Source organism: Heloderma suspectum, chromosome 1, assembly GCF_057233095.1.
Source record: "Heloderma suspectum isolate Gila_16-S chromosome 1, 16-S_ref, whole genome shotgun sequence".
Classification (NCBI taxonomy): domain Eukaryota; kingdom Metazoa; phylum Chordata; class Lepidosauria; order Squamata; family Helodermatidae; genus Heloderma; species Heloderma suspectum.
Genome location: NC_139458.1, coordinates 127449527 through 127468171, shown reverse-complemented (window position 1 = coordinate 127468171; position 18645 = coordinate 127449527). Strand labels below are relative to the sequence as shown.

At 43.8% G+C, this 18645-nt stretch overlaps 1 protein-coding gene across 9 annotated transcripts in view; it reads right to left on the bottom strand.

The window, feature by feature from the left end:
• Positions 1-18645, bottom strand: part of CHID1 (chitinase domain containing 1) — a 150549-nt gene that overhangs the window by 50350 nt on the left and 81554 nt on the right. Inside the window, exons 11-12 of one of the 9 annotated variants that reach the window (XM_084856449.1) lie at positions 9428-9493; positions 7492-7636 (exon numbers count right to left, since the gene is read on the bottom strand). The exons of 6 other annotated variants lie outside the window; for them this stretch is intronic. In XM_084856449.1, coding sequence (XP_084712575.1) covers positions 7630-7636; positions 9428-9493 — 73 coding nt within the window. In that variant the 3' untranslated portion in view covers positions 7492-7629. Of the gene's footprint in view, positions 1-7491; positions 7637-8228; positions 8371-9427; positions 9494-18645 lie in introns of those variants that run through there. 2 more of the 9 variants (XM_084856431.1, XM_084856457.1) reach the window with 2 other exon arrangements.

The following is an 18645-nucleotide window of genomic DNA, read 5'->3' as shown; positions in this document are numbered from 1 at the left end:
GGCGGTATAGGAACATAATAAATGAAATGACATACTGTCAGCAACAACTGCTTTTCTTTGTCTTCCTCTCTCTCACACACAGAGCCTTCACACACACACACATCCCAATGCAGTCAAGACATAGTGTGGGAACAGTGTTCTTGGCTGCACCAGAATTACTGGGAGGGGGTGAAGTTAAAGTCTCCCACCCACCACCCCCACCCCCTGGCCAAGAGATCCTGAAGAATATTCAAGCTGGCAAGCAGGGAAAAGCAGCTGGGGCCCCCCAGGCCACATGCAGAACAGCCATGGGTTTCCCGCCTCTGTGATGACAGAAGAAGCTATTCAAGAGAAGAAAGCTTCCATAAAATAGACCTAACATGACTGGCAAGTATACGTAAATCATATAAAAAGGATCTGCTTTCAATTAAAAAAAAAAAAGATCACACATGTGCTAACTCCTATGTTAAATTACCCTTTCATATTTGAACTGTTACATGTCTGCTCTGGGGTTTCCAACACTGATCATCATCATCATCATCATCTAATGTATATGCCACTTTTCCATAAAAAGTGCCCAAAGCAGCTAACAAAACAGCAATACGACAACAAAAAAGCATACCAATACATCATTATAATAGGACCTCATTACAATCATAAACAACTCATTTCACGGATACTAACATTGCAGATGAATTACAAAATAGGCAAAAACATTGCAACACAATATCAATTATGATCTTTCAGTAGTGTGTAAAACAGAGCCCAATAAACCACTGATGTTTCAAGTGAGAGGATAATAAAGCTAATTATACCCCATAGTGATATATTGTTCTTGTTATTCTTGTTCTTGTGGTTTTTGTTTCTTGAGAAGTGTTTGGCTTTGCTCTAGTGTATATTATTTATGCACTTACCATTTCCTTTTGCAAATGTTATCAGGAAAGATGTCTGTCCCTGCAGCATTGAGAGGCACTGCTGAAGCATAAGAGGCGCACCATCACCCCAAACAATAGACAGAATCAGAAGAAAGCTCACAGAAGAAAATGTAAAAGAGAAATATCAAGCGCTGCAAGTAGAGATGTTGTGAGAGTCTGTGGGGGGTGAGTGGGGGTGGAGTCTGATGGACTCCCCCTCGCTTGCCCTCCCAGGTCTCGCTTGCCAAACCGCAGAGCCCTCGTGGCCCTACTTCGTTGAGTGCCCCACATCTCGGCGAGAGCCCAGCAGCCGTCCACCCTCATAGTGAGCTGCCATTTTGCGCAATAATGGCAGCTCGGACTCTTCCAGGAAGGTAATGTGGCATGATTGGAGGCCATAAAGGGGCTATCTACGCCAATCATGTAATATTACCTTCCCAGGAGAGGCTGAACTGCCATTGTTGCACAAAATGGCAGCTCGCTACGAAGGTGGACGGCCCCGCGGCTTCGTCAGGCACTTGCTGGGCTGTCCAGAAGCATGGGTGGTGGTGGCAACTCGGCGAACACCTGGTGAAGCCAGGCACAGGTGAGTCCATCAGTAGCTGCAAGGCTGAAAGGAAGACTCATTTTCAGCTTCACAGCACTGTGATTGTATTTGTTCTTAGTGGCTTTGGAGACAGAGGGAACAACAAGGACAAAGTGTTGACATTTGATTGAATGCAAATGACCTGAGCAAAGGTTGTTCCTTACACCTCTGTCCATCAGCCTGAATGTGCAGTATGCCAAAAATACACTTTCACACTTCCAAGAATTCTGCCATTCTGTGGGGAACCATCAGTCTATGGGTAAGCCTTAAACTAGGGGTGGGTCACCATTGACTATGCTGGCTAGGGCTGATGGAAGTTGCAGTGGAACAAGATCTGGGGGACCACCCATTCCCCATCTTAAACCATGAGCAGGTACTGTGCATTATACCATGGCTCTAAGGGTCATGGCTTGCAGAAACCGTGATTTATACCTGTGAACACTTAACATAAAGGGAAAAAGTAGGGAAATTGCTCAAGAGAGGGAAAGGAGAGGGGCATGTTAAATCTGTACCAGGCTTTAGAATCATAATCCAAGAAGGCTACATAGTAATAAAATCCCTGGTTATTTGGAGATAAGCACCAGCTTCCCAGAATTCTTCCTTGGGGAAGCCAATTTCAATGAGGCATTAAAGAGAAACGATGACATCCTGTAACAACCATTCAAACACAGCAAAAGGTGCACAATACACAAAGCTGTGAGGTTGCTTTGTTTGCTCACTTGACCATTAACGATGATTGAGTGAGCAAAACCAGGAGGTACATTGCCATTAGAGTGAGGCCACTAAATTCAGCAACACATCGCATTCCCAATGTAAACAAATGAAACATTGGGTACTGCAGAGGAATATATCAAAATTAGTGACACCAATAAATTATGGAGCAATGAGCTGCATATGAATGATCACAGAGCGTCAAACATGAATGCACATGTTGTCCTTCAGGCCTGACTAGGGGCAGGGGGAAATGAAGGAGGAACCTAAATGCTACCCACCTACTGGCCCATCTTAAAAATACAAAATCAAGTTAATGCAAACAAAAACAGTCTCTGTCTCTCTTTCACCCTACCACCACCACAAAGGGATATGCAGATGAGGGCCCCATTCAGTTCTATGGAACAAAATAAAAGAGGCTGTAATCAGGGACATAGTCAAGAGGGGCAAAAGGTGACCTTATCCTGCCACTGGGGTTACTAGAACCATATTTAGTCCTTCATCCCAAGGGCATAAATGTCTAAAACAAATAAAATGTCCCAAGTGCATGCTTTTATTTTCTTCCATGGCTGCCATCCACTCTATTCTCCTCTGACTGTGTAACCACTGCCCTTGGGGACAGTATAGCAGAAGGCTCAAAATTCTGCCAGCCACACCTGACACTGGTGGCCTAGTCTGCGTCAATGGGTAGCCAGTTGTACCTGCTCAGGCAATATATTTATTTATTTATTTATTTATTGCATTTATACCCCGCCTTTCTCCCTCTCGCAAGGAACTCAAGGCGGCTTACATTATCCTCCTCCTCACCGTTGTATCCTCACAACAACAACCCTGTGAGGTAGGTTGGGCTGAGAGTCTGTGACTGGCCCAAAGTCACCCAGTGAGCTTCCATGGCCAAGTGGGGACTAGAACCCGGATCTCCCGGCTCCCAGTCCGTCACTCTCACCACTACACTACACTACATATAGCCCTCTCTTCTCTCGACACACCCCACCCATCATAATGGTGGCCATTTTGCTAGTTCATGAGTATTGAAGCTTTGCATCTGAAATCATTCATTTCCTCTACATAACCCTAAGAGAAATCTTTCCACTGAAAGAAATGTTACGCATTCAGCACACATATTCACTTAATGTGAGAAACCATCCACATCTCTCTCAAAAAAAGGTAGGCAAGGTTTTGGGCTTAAAAGAAAAACAAAACAGACGGAGTCTCCTTTTTCTTTTAAGAGATGGGAAAGATACCTGAGAATAGAGCTGGATGTATACCAGTTCAAGTGTACTCTGTGTGTGTGTGTGTACGCGCGTGTGTGTGCGTGTATCCATATCTTTAAAACTTCATGCCTTTTATAGACAGACTGGGGTATTTTAAGGGAGATGTGATTGTGATAGCTGTGAAGAATAAGATAGTCTATAATAGCTATGAAGGATAAAATAATCTGTAAAGGTTTTGACAATTCCTTGTGTTGAGTATTACACCAGTAGAAGCCAAATTTAAAGTAACAGTTCCTCTATTTCCAGTCCTTGCATCTGAAGTATCAAACCTTCACCCTCACAGCATTTATTTCATCTTATTAAGCAAAGTCCTAAATAACAAAAATGGATTTTTATAACTGCAATATTATTACTTCACTGGAGCACAGTCTGAATATGAAGTTGTCACCCTGCAATGCGCTAGTAATATAAAAAGCACGCAGAGTTGAGTTGTTATATTCAAAGGATTAGAAAGGTATTTGTAAAATCTTTGGTTTGAGTTTTCAAATCCAGTTTTTAATTAATCTCCACTAAACATTTAAAAAATCCAGTTTTTCATAAATCACCACTATACCTTTAAAAAAAAGAAAGAGAGAGATAAATCTTTTAAGGTGCTGAAATGCAGTTAATTGAAGAAGAGGGGAATGGACACCACGGAAGTGTGAAGATCCAAAGCCATATCTGCTTTTTTGTGCTACTAGTGTTTTTCAAGACAAAGCAGATCAAATGGTTTATCCATTTCCCAAATTCAACAATGAGCTATGGAACATCATTCCTACCCTGAAGTTGTAAAGTTTAATACTTCTTTTCTAACAAAACAAAAAATATATAGGTCATTTTCATGTCATGTGCCACTGATCCAGAAATCATAAAATGCCTATATACGTTACTCTTAAAAGAGAAATCATAAAATGCCTAATACATTACACTTAAAAGAGAGTTTTACCTGACATCTGTTTACCAAGGTACATATTATCTGAACATTGGAAATGCCCAGTTCAGATGAAAGCAAGCAATCTGCTACCAAACTGAATACACAGCTCTTGAAATGATGACTCTACAACTACCTGTGATATCCCACAGAAACAAACAAAAATTCAAAACTTTAATACCCAGAAAGAAACTCCATATTGCACATAACATAAAACTAGAAGCATGCCTTTCTTAAACAACAACAATAATCTTTAAACTTTTGATTTCTGTCTATATAGCTGGTTGGCCACTGTGTGAACAGAACACTGGACTAGATGGACCCTTGGTCTGATTTATTTATTAAGTTTATTTATTTATTTATTAAATGTATTAATCACCCATCTGGCTGGTCACCCAGCCACTGGGCAATGTACAAAGTACACAACAAAACAGTTTAAAACAATAAAATTCTACATTAAAAACATTTTCTATAATACCCTAACCCACCCCAAATGCCTGCCTGAACAGCCACATTTTTAATGCACGGCGGAAGCTCATTAAAGAGGGGGTATGGCGGAGTTCCTTAGGAGGGAGTTCCACAGAGTGGGGGCCACCACAGAGAAGGCCCTCTCCCTCGTCCCCACCAGTCTAGCTGTCCTGTCTGATGGGACAGAGAGAAGGCCATCCGAGGCTGATCTTGTTAAGCAGCCAGTCTGGTGTTGCTGGAGGCGCTCCTTAAAACCAACACCTTGAATTTGGCCCAGAAAACAACTGGTAACCAGTGCAATTCCTTCAGTACTGGAGTGATGTGATCTCGCCAGCGGCTGCCTTTAATCAGGCGAGCCGCCGTGTTCTGTACCAGCTGCAGCTTCCAAACCGTCTTCAAGGGTAACCCCACGTAGAGCGCATTACACTAGTCTAAATGAGAGGAGACCAGGGCATGTACTACTGATGCGAGCAGATGGTCGGGAAGGAAGGGGCACATCCACCATATCAGATGGAGTTGATACAGCGCTGTCCAGCTCACAGCTGACACCTGAGCCTCCATGGACAGCTGGGAGTCCAAAATGACTCCCAGGCTGCGGACCTGGTCTTTGAAGGGTGGCCGTACCCCATTCAACACCAGGTCAACATCCCCCAACCTCCTCTTGTCTCCCACCAAAAGTACCTCGGTCTTGCCAGGGTTCAGCTTTAGCTTATTCCTCCCCATCCAGCCACTCACCATCTCCAGACATTTGGACAGGGATTCTACAGCCAACATTGGTGAAGATTTGAACGAGAGGTAGAGCTGCGTGTCATCTGCATATTGATGACACTGCACCCCAAACCTCCTGATGATAGCCCTCAGCAGCTTCACATAGATGTTAAATAGCATTGGGGAGAGGATGGAACCCTGTGGCACCCCACAAGTGAGCGGCCATGGGTCCGAAACCTCCTCCCCCAGTGCTACCCTCTGGTACCTGCCGGAGAGGAAGGACCGGAACCACCGCAATATGGTGTCTCCAATGCCCAACCCCTCCAGGCGGTCCAGGAGGATATCGTGGTCAATGGTATCAAAAGCTGCTGAGAAGCTGAGGAGAACAAGGAAGGAGCATTCACCCCTATCCAGAGCCCTCCTCATATCATCCACCAAGGCGACCAAGGCCATTTCTCTCCCATGCCCAGGCCTGAAGCCCGACTGAAATGGGTCTAGATAATGGGCTTCTTCCAAGCATGCCTTCAACTGCATCGCCACCACCCACTCAATCAATCAACGTGTCCAAAAATGTCAGAATCGAGACTGGGCGAAAGTTGTTCAGAACTTGGGGATCCAAGGAGGGCTTCTTTAAGAGTGGTCTTATCACTGCCTCCTTGAGGGCTGATGGCATCACTCCCTCCTCAAGGGAGGCGTTCACCACCACCCTGATCCCCTCACCTAGTCTCTCTCTGCAGCCCATAATGAGCCAAGATGGGCAAGGATCAAATAAGCAGGTGGTTGGCCTTACAGATGAAAGCACCTTGTCCACTTCATCAGAAGGAAGAAGCTGGAACCGATCCCACAAAACCGGTTTGCCACAGGCCGCCTCTTGCTCACTAGCTGTATCCACAGCGCACGGAATAACACTCCTAATCTGATCAATTTTATCTGCAAAGTGCCTTGAGCATGGCTCTTCTTCTGTTCTTATGTGTAAGTTATTTGTTCTCCAGGATCTCCATTTGTCACAACATATCACTCAACCCTCTCTGCCACCCTGTATACCCTGGCCAAATCCCAAATATTTCTTTTCTTTTCTTTACTCATTCCATTCCTATACTGTCCAATAGCCAAAGTTCTCTGGGCGGTTCACAAAAAGAACACATTTAATGTGTTGATCATCTTTCTGATATGCCTACAACTATAGTCCCATTCAGGAATGTTGCTTGCGCATTGAAACAATGCTTAATGAGCAAGCGGGGTTGTGCCAAGTAGCCCGGACCCTTGCATGCAGTGCACCAAGTAGCCACAATTGTGCAGGGTTCCACATAATATATGGAAGCTTTCACATGAAGGCTGCCTCCTTGCAGATGCTTGTGCTGTATGCATGGATGCCAGGGAGCAGAGCTAGTCAGCTCATGCTTCATCGGAATGGGTCTAGTTTTTTCCAATGTGCGAGCAACTCTCCCGAACAAGGCTATGTCTAATGGCCATTTAGCCATTGTGGTGCTTTCTAATCAGCGCAAGTGAACTTTGTAAGTTGCCTGTTCCACTTAGATGTAAGAAGAGCAGCAGCATGAGCGATAACAACAACACCAGAAGCAGCAGCAGCACCACCACCACCACCACCACCACCACCATGGTATCCAGCTGCAATCAGAGGTGCTGCCATGCTTAAGGGATCATATTTGGGTTCACCAAGAAACTGGAATATCTGATCTGACAAAAAGCACAATACTGCCTCAAAACTCCACGCTTCTATCTTCCCCATACATAATGCGAGTGGGTGCATCAGACACATTTGAATCTGAAACTTAGAATTTCACTGTTCAAAGGAGACATCAGATTACAAACAAAATAAATGGAAAACGCCAGACAAGTCAGCCCAAAACACAGTATGCTGCATAAGTCACATTTAACATGATGTTCACTTCAGCAAAAGCAGGCAAATACCACAAGATCTATGATCAGAATTGGACTGTGCCTTTTTTATTCCTGTTCCATGAAGGACATCCGAATTCTTTTCTTTCACTCCAGCTTGCCTTGTAGTGGGCTGAAGAGGTTTTGCTCCCACCGATACTACACAGCTAATTACTGGATCTATTGACTAGAAATAAAGATTAGACAGGTGACTGGATAACAAGAAAGAAAATCTTTAAACATTCATGTTCACCTCACAGTATCTCTGCTGGTGGTAACTAGCAATAAAAAGTAAGTGCTCTTCTTTAAAAATGCAGGCAGAACATGCACAGAAACAAAGAACCCTGTGGCACTAAGACAGAGGGAGTTACAATGGGAGATCAAAAGTCTTCAGCTGCTCCAAGCTGGCTGGCAAAAATAAATTATATACCCAAAGCCACATCTGCAAAGGTTAAAATGGCTTTAAAATGGTTTAACATCCATTCTTCCCTTAAGTTTTGGGAATTCCTGTCCTGTGAGTAGCCAGTAACCTTAACAGACCTTTGCAATGAAACTTCGAATTGCAAGAACTATTGCACATTCAGAACAGAAAACAAAGGCTTCCAGACAACAAAATGATCAGGAAAATGGGCTTGAAATGATTATGTAAAATAGCAGAGGATAGTAAATCTGTGAATTTAAAAAAAAATATTATATTTAGTTGGAGCACACAAAACTTAAGGCTCATTGATGGAAACAACAAAAAGTCAATAACTTACAGGGATTTGCAGGGTTACCATCACCTGCGTTAACACCCTGATCTCAAATTTCAAATTCTGTTTTTCAGACTTGTAGCATATCCTTTTCAGCCAACTATTTGGTAGTCAGATGTGACCACAATCCAAACAGGGGCTTCCAACCTTTTGGGGCCAGTGTGCACATCTGGAATTTCAAGAAAATATTGTGAGCCCCATCACAAAATAGTTGCTATGGTGGGTATGAGTAGTCACAAAACACCCATTTCACACAAGGCAATCTGGTCAGGCTTAAAAGAAAAAAATGTTCCCAAGAACCTGAGCACAAGGTCAGTTTTCTGCTCCAACATTCATTTCACAGAAGGCAAACTGGTGAGGCTAAAAGACACGCAACTTGCCCAAGAGACTGGGCAGAAGTTGGATCTCCACCCCAAATGCCAAACCACATATTTGACCCCACACAGCACAAACTATACATTTCCTTGAAGGAAAACCGGCAATGCTCAAGAGAAACATGCATTTCATACACAAAAAAGATGGAGAGACAAATACACACACACACACAAACATTCAACATTGACACAAACACACAAAACACACAACATTGACCATGCAGAACATAAAGGAAAACATACAGTACAGCCATCAAACATGCATCTGGTCGCTCCGCAGTGACTCCCAATCTGTAAACTGGCTCCTCCAACCCCTGTACTGCCCTTCCCAAACTCCACACTGGGCCTCCAGCCCCTGTGTTGCCTTCCCCCAACCCCCACCGTCTCCTCAGTGCTGTACTCCTCCCCCCGCCACTCACTCACTCACTCACTCACTCACACTCTCTCTCGCGCACACACACACACACTCACACACCAGATTCCCAAGCAGCAATGCCTGTGTCCCTTTCCTTGCTTGAGGTCAGTGCTTCCCTTTGAAACAATCCTGGCCACTATAATAATAATCATAATAATCATAATAATCATAATGAGAGAGAGAGAGAGAGAGAGAGAGAGTCAGTGTGGTGTAATGGTTAGTGCATTGGACTGGAACTCAGGAGATCCAGGTTCAAATCCTCCACTTGGCCGTGAAGCTCAATAGGTGACATTGGGCCAGTCACTGACTCTCAGCCTAACCAACCTCACAAGGTTATTGTGAGAACAAAATGGAGAGGACAATGACTGTGTAAGCCATCAAGGGTTCCTTGCAAGAGGAAAAGAAAGGCAGGATATAAATGATTTATATAGAATTACATTTCAATGGCGAGGGCAGGTGGTCCCACAGGTAGTAAGGGAGGGGTCTCGGTGCCACATTGGGGACTGCAAAGAGAGATATTTGTTCTTTAGTTCTTTTTTGTCCCCTAAAAACAAAATACCAACTCCTACCATACAAAATCATAAGGTGTTTTCAAAACTCTTCTGACTTGAAAAAAAGACTGTGGTGCAGCACAGGGAAAGGGGTTGCTGTGGGGTCAGAAGAAATACCCCCCCTTAACATACCTATAACATATATGTGGGAAGAGGCTTCACTACATCGCAGCCAGTAAGTTTAAGTTCACAGATCAGTTATGCCAAAATTAGGGATGTCAGAGAATTCCGCCACGGAACTTGGTGAGGCCGAATGCCAGTGGATTCGGCCCCCTGAACTCCGTGGTGGAACGGCCTGCCATCCCCCCACCCCCCCGCGGATCCCCCCTGGGACGAGACTTACCTAGGGCGGATCTTCTGGGTGGCGGCGGCGGCAGCTCTGGCGGCTGGTCTTCTGACCGGCTGCTGCCACCGCCATTTCCACTCTTGTTAAAAAAAAAAAAAAAAAGACGAGATAGGCTACGTAAAGATTTACGTAGCCTATCATGGCTAGGTTTAAAACACACACACACACACGACGTGATAGGCTACGTAAATCTTTACGTAGCCTATCATGGCTGGGTGGGTTTAAAAAAACAAACAAACCATGTACACAAACAAACCATGTACACAAATAGCATAGCGGGCGCTATTTGCGTCCCTTTTTGATTCACCGTTTTAGCCTACGTAAATATTTATGTAGGCTAAAACGGCAAATCAAAAAGGGACGCAAATAGCGCCCGCTACGCTATTTGCGTTCCCCTTTATTTTCGCCGTCATAGTCTACATAAATATTTACGTAGATTCAGATGGCGAAAAATAAGGAACGCAAATGGCGGTGGCTGTAGCCGCTGCCATTTGCATATGCGGTGTTTTGTTTTGTTTTCCCCAGAGCCCTCCGTGGCCGGAAATCCGGCTGCGGACGGCTCTGGGCTGGGCTGGGCCTGGCAGGCTGCTCTGTGGAGCTGCTGCGGAGCACAGCTGGCCATCGAGGATTCCGGGGGGGGGGAGGAATGGCTCGTCTCCCCCCCGTCCAGGATTCCGGGGGGAGGGACGGAACGCCCCCCGCCACCATCAACATAATCCGCAAAAGGTAAGTCACTTTCGTACATCCCTAGCCAAAATGAACAAGCATTAAAATAAATGTTAAGACAATTCAGAAATATTATAAATCCTTCTGAATTAAGGATTTCCAATTATAACTTTAATGTGAAACAAAGTTAATGTGCTTAGCTTTACAGTGCCTGTAAGCCTCATAAGTCTTGCTTTTTTATTACATTTATTGCTGTTAATGTGGCAGTTAACAATGGTCAGATCGAGCAATCATGATTAGAAATGATCATAAATGAAGATTAAAAAAAAAGATGTGTGATTAAATCCACAGTGATCTAGCATGCAAAAGCAGGAGAGGTCAAGGATACTTAATTAGCAAGTGAGCAAATGCCAGAGGCCAACAGACTCTAAACTTGAGTTGAAAGGAAAGGAAAGGAAAGGAAAGGAAAGGGGGTGGGGAGAGATCACAAACACTGTACCCTGCAGCAGCCAAGAAACTAAAACTGGTTTGCAAATGGATGTAGAAAGAGTGCTTAAGACATCAGACATAATGAATAAAATATCATTTATTGACTCAGCAGGATTTCCATTTGATTGAAACTTTAGTAGAACTTTTAAAAGATAAATGTATAGCAAGATGTGCCCTTCCTGCATCCTTTGAACTCTGTGTAGAGGAAATAACACGAGCAAAAATATTTTCAAAGTTCTCCTTTGACCACCAAATATCCAATGAAGGCGAACCTATTAACTGAACAATAAGTGGCATGCATTTTGCCTGCTGGTTTCTTAGCTTTGTGGGCAATGCTCTGCATGTCCATGAACACCAAGACACAGGAGGGAGGATAGCAAGGACATTAATAGAATGCCTAGGCAGTTCTCCATGAAAAGAGGTATGTTTAATCTTGGGTGTAACAGAAAAGTACAGCTTGCTAGCACATACTGGCCTGTCCTTCAGAATTTGATTGAAAATAATTTGTAGCCCTTGTGTAAAAAAACTTGAAAATATGAAAAATAAAGAGAGCTGTCCCGGTCTATGGGTAAAACATCAAAACTTGGGGGGAGGTGGCAGAATCAAAATCCACAGTTGCAATATCTTAATTAGGACCAACCAAAATGCCACAGAAAAGATTGCACAAGCTTTTGAGTCCTCCAGAATGCTTTATCAGGCTAGTTGGCATAAGAGTCTTAACTGTAGATTCTGGATTTCCCCCCCTGGATTTTGGAAAATATGAATTTCTGTTAGGGCTTCTTCACTCATACCTTTTAGTCAATAATGACTGCAACATCAGCAGTGCACACGTGAATGAGCCATCACCACCAACAGAATTTTGTATTGCCTCACATAACCTCAAGCACAATAAGGGGCATTCTGAACCTGAATATGTCAAATGTGTGAGAAAAAGCACTCCAGCCTCGCCCCTCTCCTCTGTCACATTCATCACTCTCTGTTCATGGAGGGTGATTGAACATGAGAGTCTCTTCTAGCCATGGAGGCTCCCCATGCAAGCAGGAACACCGGAAAATCAGTGGGGCTGGAGCGCTCCTTCTCCTCACCCGTTTGCCCTATTCAGGTTCAGAACATCCGAACCAGGCTAGAGCTTTCCTCAAGAGGTCGCTTCACACATTCAGCTGTAGTCATGTGTTCCATAGGAACATAAGGATCTGCCTTATACTGAGCCAGACCATTGGTACATCTAGCCCAATATTGTTGACGCTGACTGGCAGCAGCTCTCCAGGGTTTCAGGCAGGTTTTCCAGCCCAGCTGGAGATGCCAGGGATTGAAACTGGGACCTTCGGCATGCAAAGCATCTCCTCTACCACTGACCTACAGCCCCTTCCCTCCTGGGCTACAGCCCCACACTTGAGAAATCAAGTGATGTAGATGTGTGAACTGGTTTCAAACTGCAGTTCCAGTTATCAGAAGCATGAGTTTGCCTGGGGTAAGCCAAAGTACATCCATGTTTTGACAATGATAGGGTTTTTCTCATTGCAAGTTAATTGACCTTTAGAGAATAAAGGACTACCTAACCAAAGAACATCTATTTCTCTTGATCTTTATTGACCCCAAGATGCAGCACTGTTGAGTGTAGCAATTATAAAACCTAATAAAGTTTAAAGGGGTCAGGGCTCCTTGATTTGAAAAAAAAAATAATGCTATGGTACTCTTTTACCTCATAATGCATATTAAAAATAAACAGTTAACCAGTCCATCCAAATGGTTTTATTATAAAAAGGCAGAAGGGTTTCTTTCCTTTAGCAAGGAGAACAAGCATGGCTAGTAATATACTTATTATATGAAAGGAACCGCACCACAGATTGGCATATAGCATTTCCCAGCCAATCATATATATTCACACCAATGACTGTAAAAGAATCAATCCAATGCTACCTGTAAAAAGACTATGGTATGATTCAGGCATAATGGGAATTTCTGCTACATGTCTGAGCCACAGTGAGTGTTACGCGCTCCCCTCATCTCTTCCCTTTTTGTCTTTTTTTCACAGCCAAGAAATGGAGATTGGAAGTTTCTGCTTTTAAACAAATCAATTTCCCATTAGATCCGAACTTAGGGAACTGTCGTTCCTTTAAACCATGGGTGGGGAAACTCCAGTTGGAAGCTGGATATTCCCCCCTCCCAGGGAGGGGGGAGGTATTAATCCCGCCCACAAGCTTCTTTTGCTGTTTGGAGATAAGAGGTTATTTAAAGGAAATTAAGCACTTAAGGGCACAATCCTATGCATGTTTAGACAGCATGGCTGGCTGGGGAATGCTGGGAGTTGTAGGCCTATACTCTGCCTAAACATGCATAGGATTGCACCCTAAATATCCTAGGAAGAATCAAGCTGCTAGACAGAACTGAGGTGCACATCTTGCAGACAGGAGACCTGCTTACTTTTGAGTAGACATGCAGAGACTCAGTATTTGGGATGCTATTTGAAAGTGCTGCTGAGCAATTTGGTTATTTTTAGTTCTGAGTAGAAATGCAGAAGCCTTGTCCTTCTTACCTCTGGGCAGGCTTTAAAAGGTAGTAATCACACTTGGCCCAGCCCATTCTGCATTTGGCCCCACCCACAGGTGGAATGTGGTCCCAAAAATCTTTCCCATTTTTGCTGTTTGGCTCTCAGGCTGAAAAAAATTATCCACTCCTGGTTGAAACAATAGTTAGTGAAAGCAAGCTAAGGTGTTCACATTATATCCTAATCTGACCATACGTAACCAGTCACCATCTACCAATGTGAAAATATCTATCTTTACAACTGGATTATCTCAGAAAAGTTGCCTTATTTTTCAAATTAAAGATTTAAGCCCTGCATGTAAACTCAGTTGTTTCAGCTACCATTTTGTTGTTGTTGTTCAGTCGTTCAGTCGTGTCCGACTCTTCGTGACCCCATGGACCATAGCACGCCAGGCCTTCCTGTCCTGCACTCTCTCCCAGAGTGTGCTCAAGTTCATATTCATTGCATCAATGATGCTATCTAGCCATCTCATCCTCTGTCGTCCCCTTCTCCTTTTGCCTTCAGTCTTTCCCAGCATCAGGGTCTTTTCCAGGGAGTTTTCTCTTCGCATTAGGTGGCCAAAATATTTCAGCTTCATCTTCAGGATCTGTCCTTCCAATGAGCACTCAGGGTTGATTTCCTTTAGGATGGACTGATTTGACCTCCTTGCAGTCCAGGGGACTTGTAAGAGTCTTCTCCAGCACCACAGTTCGAAAACATCAATTGTCACTCAGCCTTCCTTATAGTCCAGCTCTCACAGCCATACATTACTACTGGGAAAACCATAGCTTTGATTAGACGGACCTTTGTCAGCAAGGTGATGTCTCTGCTTCTTACTATGCTGTCTAGGTTTGCCATAGCTTTCCTCCCAAGGAGCAAGCGTCTTTTAATTTCATGGCTACAGTCACCGTCTGCGGTGATCTTGGAGCCCAAGAAAGTAAAATCTGTCACTGCTTCCATTTCTTCCCCTTCTATATGCCAGGAAGTGATAGGGCCAGATGCCATGATCTTCGTTTTTTTAATGTTGAGTTTCAAACCAGCTTTTGCACTCTCCTCTTTCACCCTCAACAAGAGGCTCTTTAGATTCTCTTCGCTTTCTGCCATTAGGGTGGTATCGTCTGCATATTGGAGGTTGTTCATAATTCTCCCGGCAATCTTAATTCCGACCTGTGATTCATCCAACCTGGCATTTCTCATGATGTACTCTGCATATAAGTTAAATAAGCAGGGCGACAATATGCAGCCTTGTTGTACTCCTTTCCCAATTTTGAACCAATCGGTTGTTCCATGTCTGGTTCTTACTGTCGCTTCTTGACCCTCGTACAGGTTTCTCAGGAGACAGGTAAGGTGGTCTGGTACTCCCATCTCTTGAAGAATTTGCCACAGTTTGTTGTGATCCACACAATCAAAGGCTTTAGCGTAGTCAATGAAGCAGAAATAGACGTTTTTCTGGAATTCTCTTGCTTTCTCCATGATCCAGCGAACGTTGGCGATTTGATCTCTAGTTCGTCTGCCTCTTCGAAACCCAGCTTGTACTTCCGGTAGTTCTCGGTTCACATACTGCTGAAGCCTAGCTTGTAGGATTTTGAGCATCACCTTGCTGGCATGTGAAATGAGTGCAATTGTGCGGTAGTTTGAACACTCTTTGGCGTTGCCCTTCTTTGGAATTGGAATGTAAACTGACCTTTTCCAGTCTTGCGGCCATTATTGAGTGTTCCAAATTTGTTGGCATATCGAATGCAGCACTTTAACAGCATCATCTTTTAGGATTTTAGATAGCTCAGCTGGAAGACTGTCATCTCCGCTAGCTTTGTTGTTACTAATGCTTCCTAAGGCCCACTTGACTTCACTCTCGAGGATGTCCGGCTCAAGTTCAGTGACCGCACTATCATGGCTATCAGGGACATTCAGACCTTTCCTGTATAGTTCTTCTGTGTATTCCTGCCACCTCTTCTTAATCTCATCTGCTTCTGTTAGGTCCCTGCCTTCTTTGTCCTTTATCATGCCCGTCTTTGCACAAAATGTTCCCTTGCGATCTCCAATTTTCTTGAAGAGATCTCTAGTCTTTCCCATTCTATTGTTTTCCTTGATTTCTTTGCATTGTTCATTTAAGAAGGCCTTCTTGTCTCTCCTTGCTATTCTCTGGAACCTCTCTGAGGGAAGACTCCTGAAAATGTGGCAAGATCAACTGCACTAATACTGTTAATACAGAGGCAGCAGCAAAAACAAAAAGTGCCAGGGTGGTAGCGGAGAAGGCGACCATGGCAGCAGGTCCTCCTACCTCTGATGGTGCAACTAGCACTGCTGAGAAGAGCCACAATATAAGAACATAAGAAGAGCCCTACTGGATCAGACCAAGGGTCCATTATCCAGCATTCTGTTCACACAGTGGCCAACCAGCTGTTGACCAGAAACCCACAAGCAGGACACAAGTGCAACAGCACCCTCCCAACCATGTTCCCCAGCAACTGGTGTACATAGGCATACTGCCTCTGATACTGGAGGTAGCCTAGTAGCCATTGATAGCTTTCTCTTCCAGGAATTTATCTAACCCCCTTTTAAAGCCATCCAAATTGGTGGATCACAACAACTTGTGGAAGTGAATTTTGTAGTTTAACGATGTGCTGTGTGAAGAAGTGCTTCCTTTTATCTGTCCTGAATCTCCCACCAATCAGCTTCGTGGGATGACCCCGGGTACTAGTATTATGAGAGAGGGAGAAAACTGACTCCCACAAATAACTGTCTGCCTCAGTACTGCTGCTGAAATTCCACATTCTCACTGCTGAAGTAGATTTTTCCCAAGGTTTGCTGTTCTACAATGGAAGCATCAAGAGTCCTTGCCCTGTTGTCTATCTATTCTGTCAATGGTATTCTACAGATATTCTGTATCTTCATCCTGTTAGGCAAAATTGTCAGTGATGGTTTCAAAAGTCTGCTGGCTACTGCCACTGAATCAGTGGTTGATGGCCAGAATCTCCCCAACAGCTGTATTCAATAGATGCATGTGATTTATTGCATAAGCCAAAAGGAAAAGAATAAATGTGAAAATGGGAGAATGCCACTCCACCTAGACAGCTGTCCTCACTAAGCCTCCTCTAATAGAGGAATCCTAGATATGCCTACTCAAAAATAAGTCCCATTCAGTGTGGCTTATTGCCAGGAAACAGAGTATAGAATTGCAACCTGTCTAGTCATTCCAACATGAAAAGAAACCATTATGTAATATAACATTGTTTTAGTACCTCTCAATATGTTGCACTACTTTGAGACACATTTTGTATCCCCTGTCCAGGTTGCACCTTGGTCATGTGCCATTATCACCCCACAGATACACTGTTGCAAACAAGGCTTGCCTAGCAGTTCTGTAGCTACATCCCTTGACCCTCCAAAACACATTTCTGAGATCATGCAGCTGTCGTTTTAATGTGCTTCGTTGTCATATTTTGCTAGGGAAGTTCTCACCTCTAGCCGTTCTAAGTCTAACTTTTTATTACCCACTATTTATAGCATGGCAGACAGCCAACAAAGCTCTCAGTCGAATTCTACATCCTTACACAGTTTACAAGGAAACCTCTTTTGTCTTTGAATAGCACAATTCAATGTCAAATTTATCAACTGGCAATGTATTATATCAAACCTTCTTCAGTGCATAAATCATAAAGGCCCACTCAAGATTCTTTTAAACCACACAGCCTGATCTTAGAGCAAGTCTTGAAGGTATTTCAAATCAACACAAAAGCAACTAGCATATTCGCAATTCTACCCAAGTTAATCTACAAAATGTTTGGTGTGCTTCCCTCTTAGCTGCACAGGGTATATAATTCCACTTTGTTCTACTGAACTGCATGACTTCAGTCAAAGCTGCAGAACTCTGCTTTCAAATTCTGCAATTAGGAAAAAAAATCGTAATGAAGTGAAGTGGGAAGGCAGGAGCCATAACCTACTGAGCATGTGCCCTGGGGGCTGGGTTAGGCCTTCTTCCTTAAAGTATTTCTTTTGCCTATCTCTAGAAGGTTCTGAACATTGCTCTGTGCAGGCACAGAACCCATATACGTTGATTGCACAGATGAACACTAAGAACCAGGCTTTGACGATACCATTAAAAAAATTAAATCACATTCACCGGTTTGCATGTCATGCAGCAATCCTGGGCTGTTTAACCTAGGAATTGCTGGGGACAAGCAAAGCGATGAGAAGAGTGCTGTCTCCCACGCAATCATCATTTCTGCTTTTGATTAACAATGTCCGTGGGTTGTTTCATGAGGTGTGAACCCAGAAACTCTGGGTTTATGGATTAAACAACCCAACAATTGCCCATGGTTTGTTGTGGGACAAATGCTGGGTTGTTTAATCCATGCACAAACCCAGAGTTTTCGAATTCACACGTCATGAAACAACCCAGGGATGGGATGTTCCCACATGATTAATTGAAAGTGGAAACAGCGAGCACATGGGAGGCAGCATGCTCGCTGCTTTGCTTAAACAACCCAGGAATTGCAGTATGACATAGGAACCAGGTCATTATCATACGAATTAAGGGCAGTTTAGTGTGGTAGATGGGATAAGCAAAGCACTAGAGGTATTTAGAAATACAACCCCCTGCCCTTAAACTCAAGAATGGACTCAACTGATATTAGAGACACAAACCCATTTGGAATAAAATAGTACAATATTGCAATAAAATATTATCAACGTGGCACCCACGGGGACCTCCAATGGCAGCCACAAAGCTCTTCACTCCCTATCCCCTTCAGAAACATTTTTTAAACCAAACCCTTGGAAAATGTTAGGGCAGTCTTCTTTCTCTCCCTTTCTAGACTCTAGCCTTGCTCTTTCTCTCTGCATTACCCCTTTGCCTTGCTATTTTCCCCTCTCATCCTCACTATTTCCCCCTCCAACCGCTTTAGCTCACTGTTTCTCCCCCACCTAGCCTCTAGCCTTGCTCTTTCTCTACCGCTTTGCCTTGCTGTTTCCCCCTTCTTCCCAGCTTCTAGACTTGCTATTTCTCTCCCCCCCCCCTCAACTCTTTAGCTCACTTTTCATGAGCCAGGCCCCAATGGCAGCCATTATGTGACT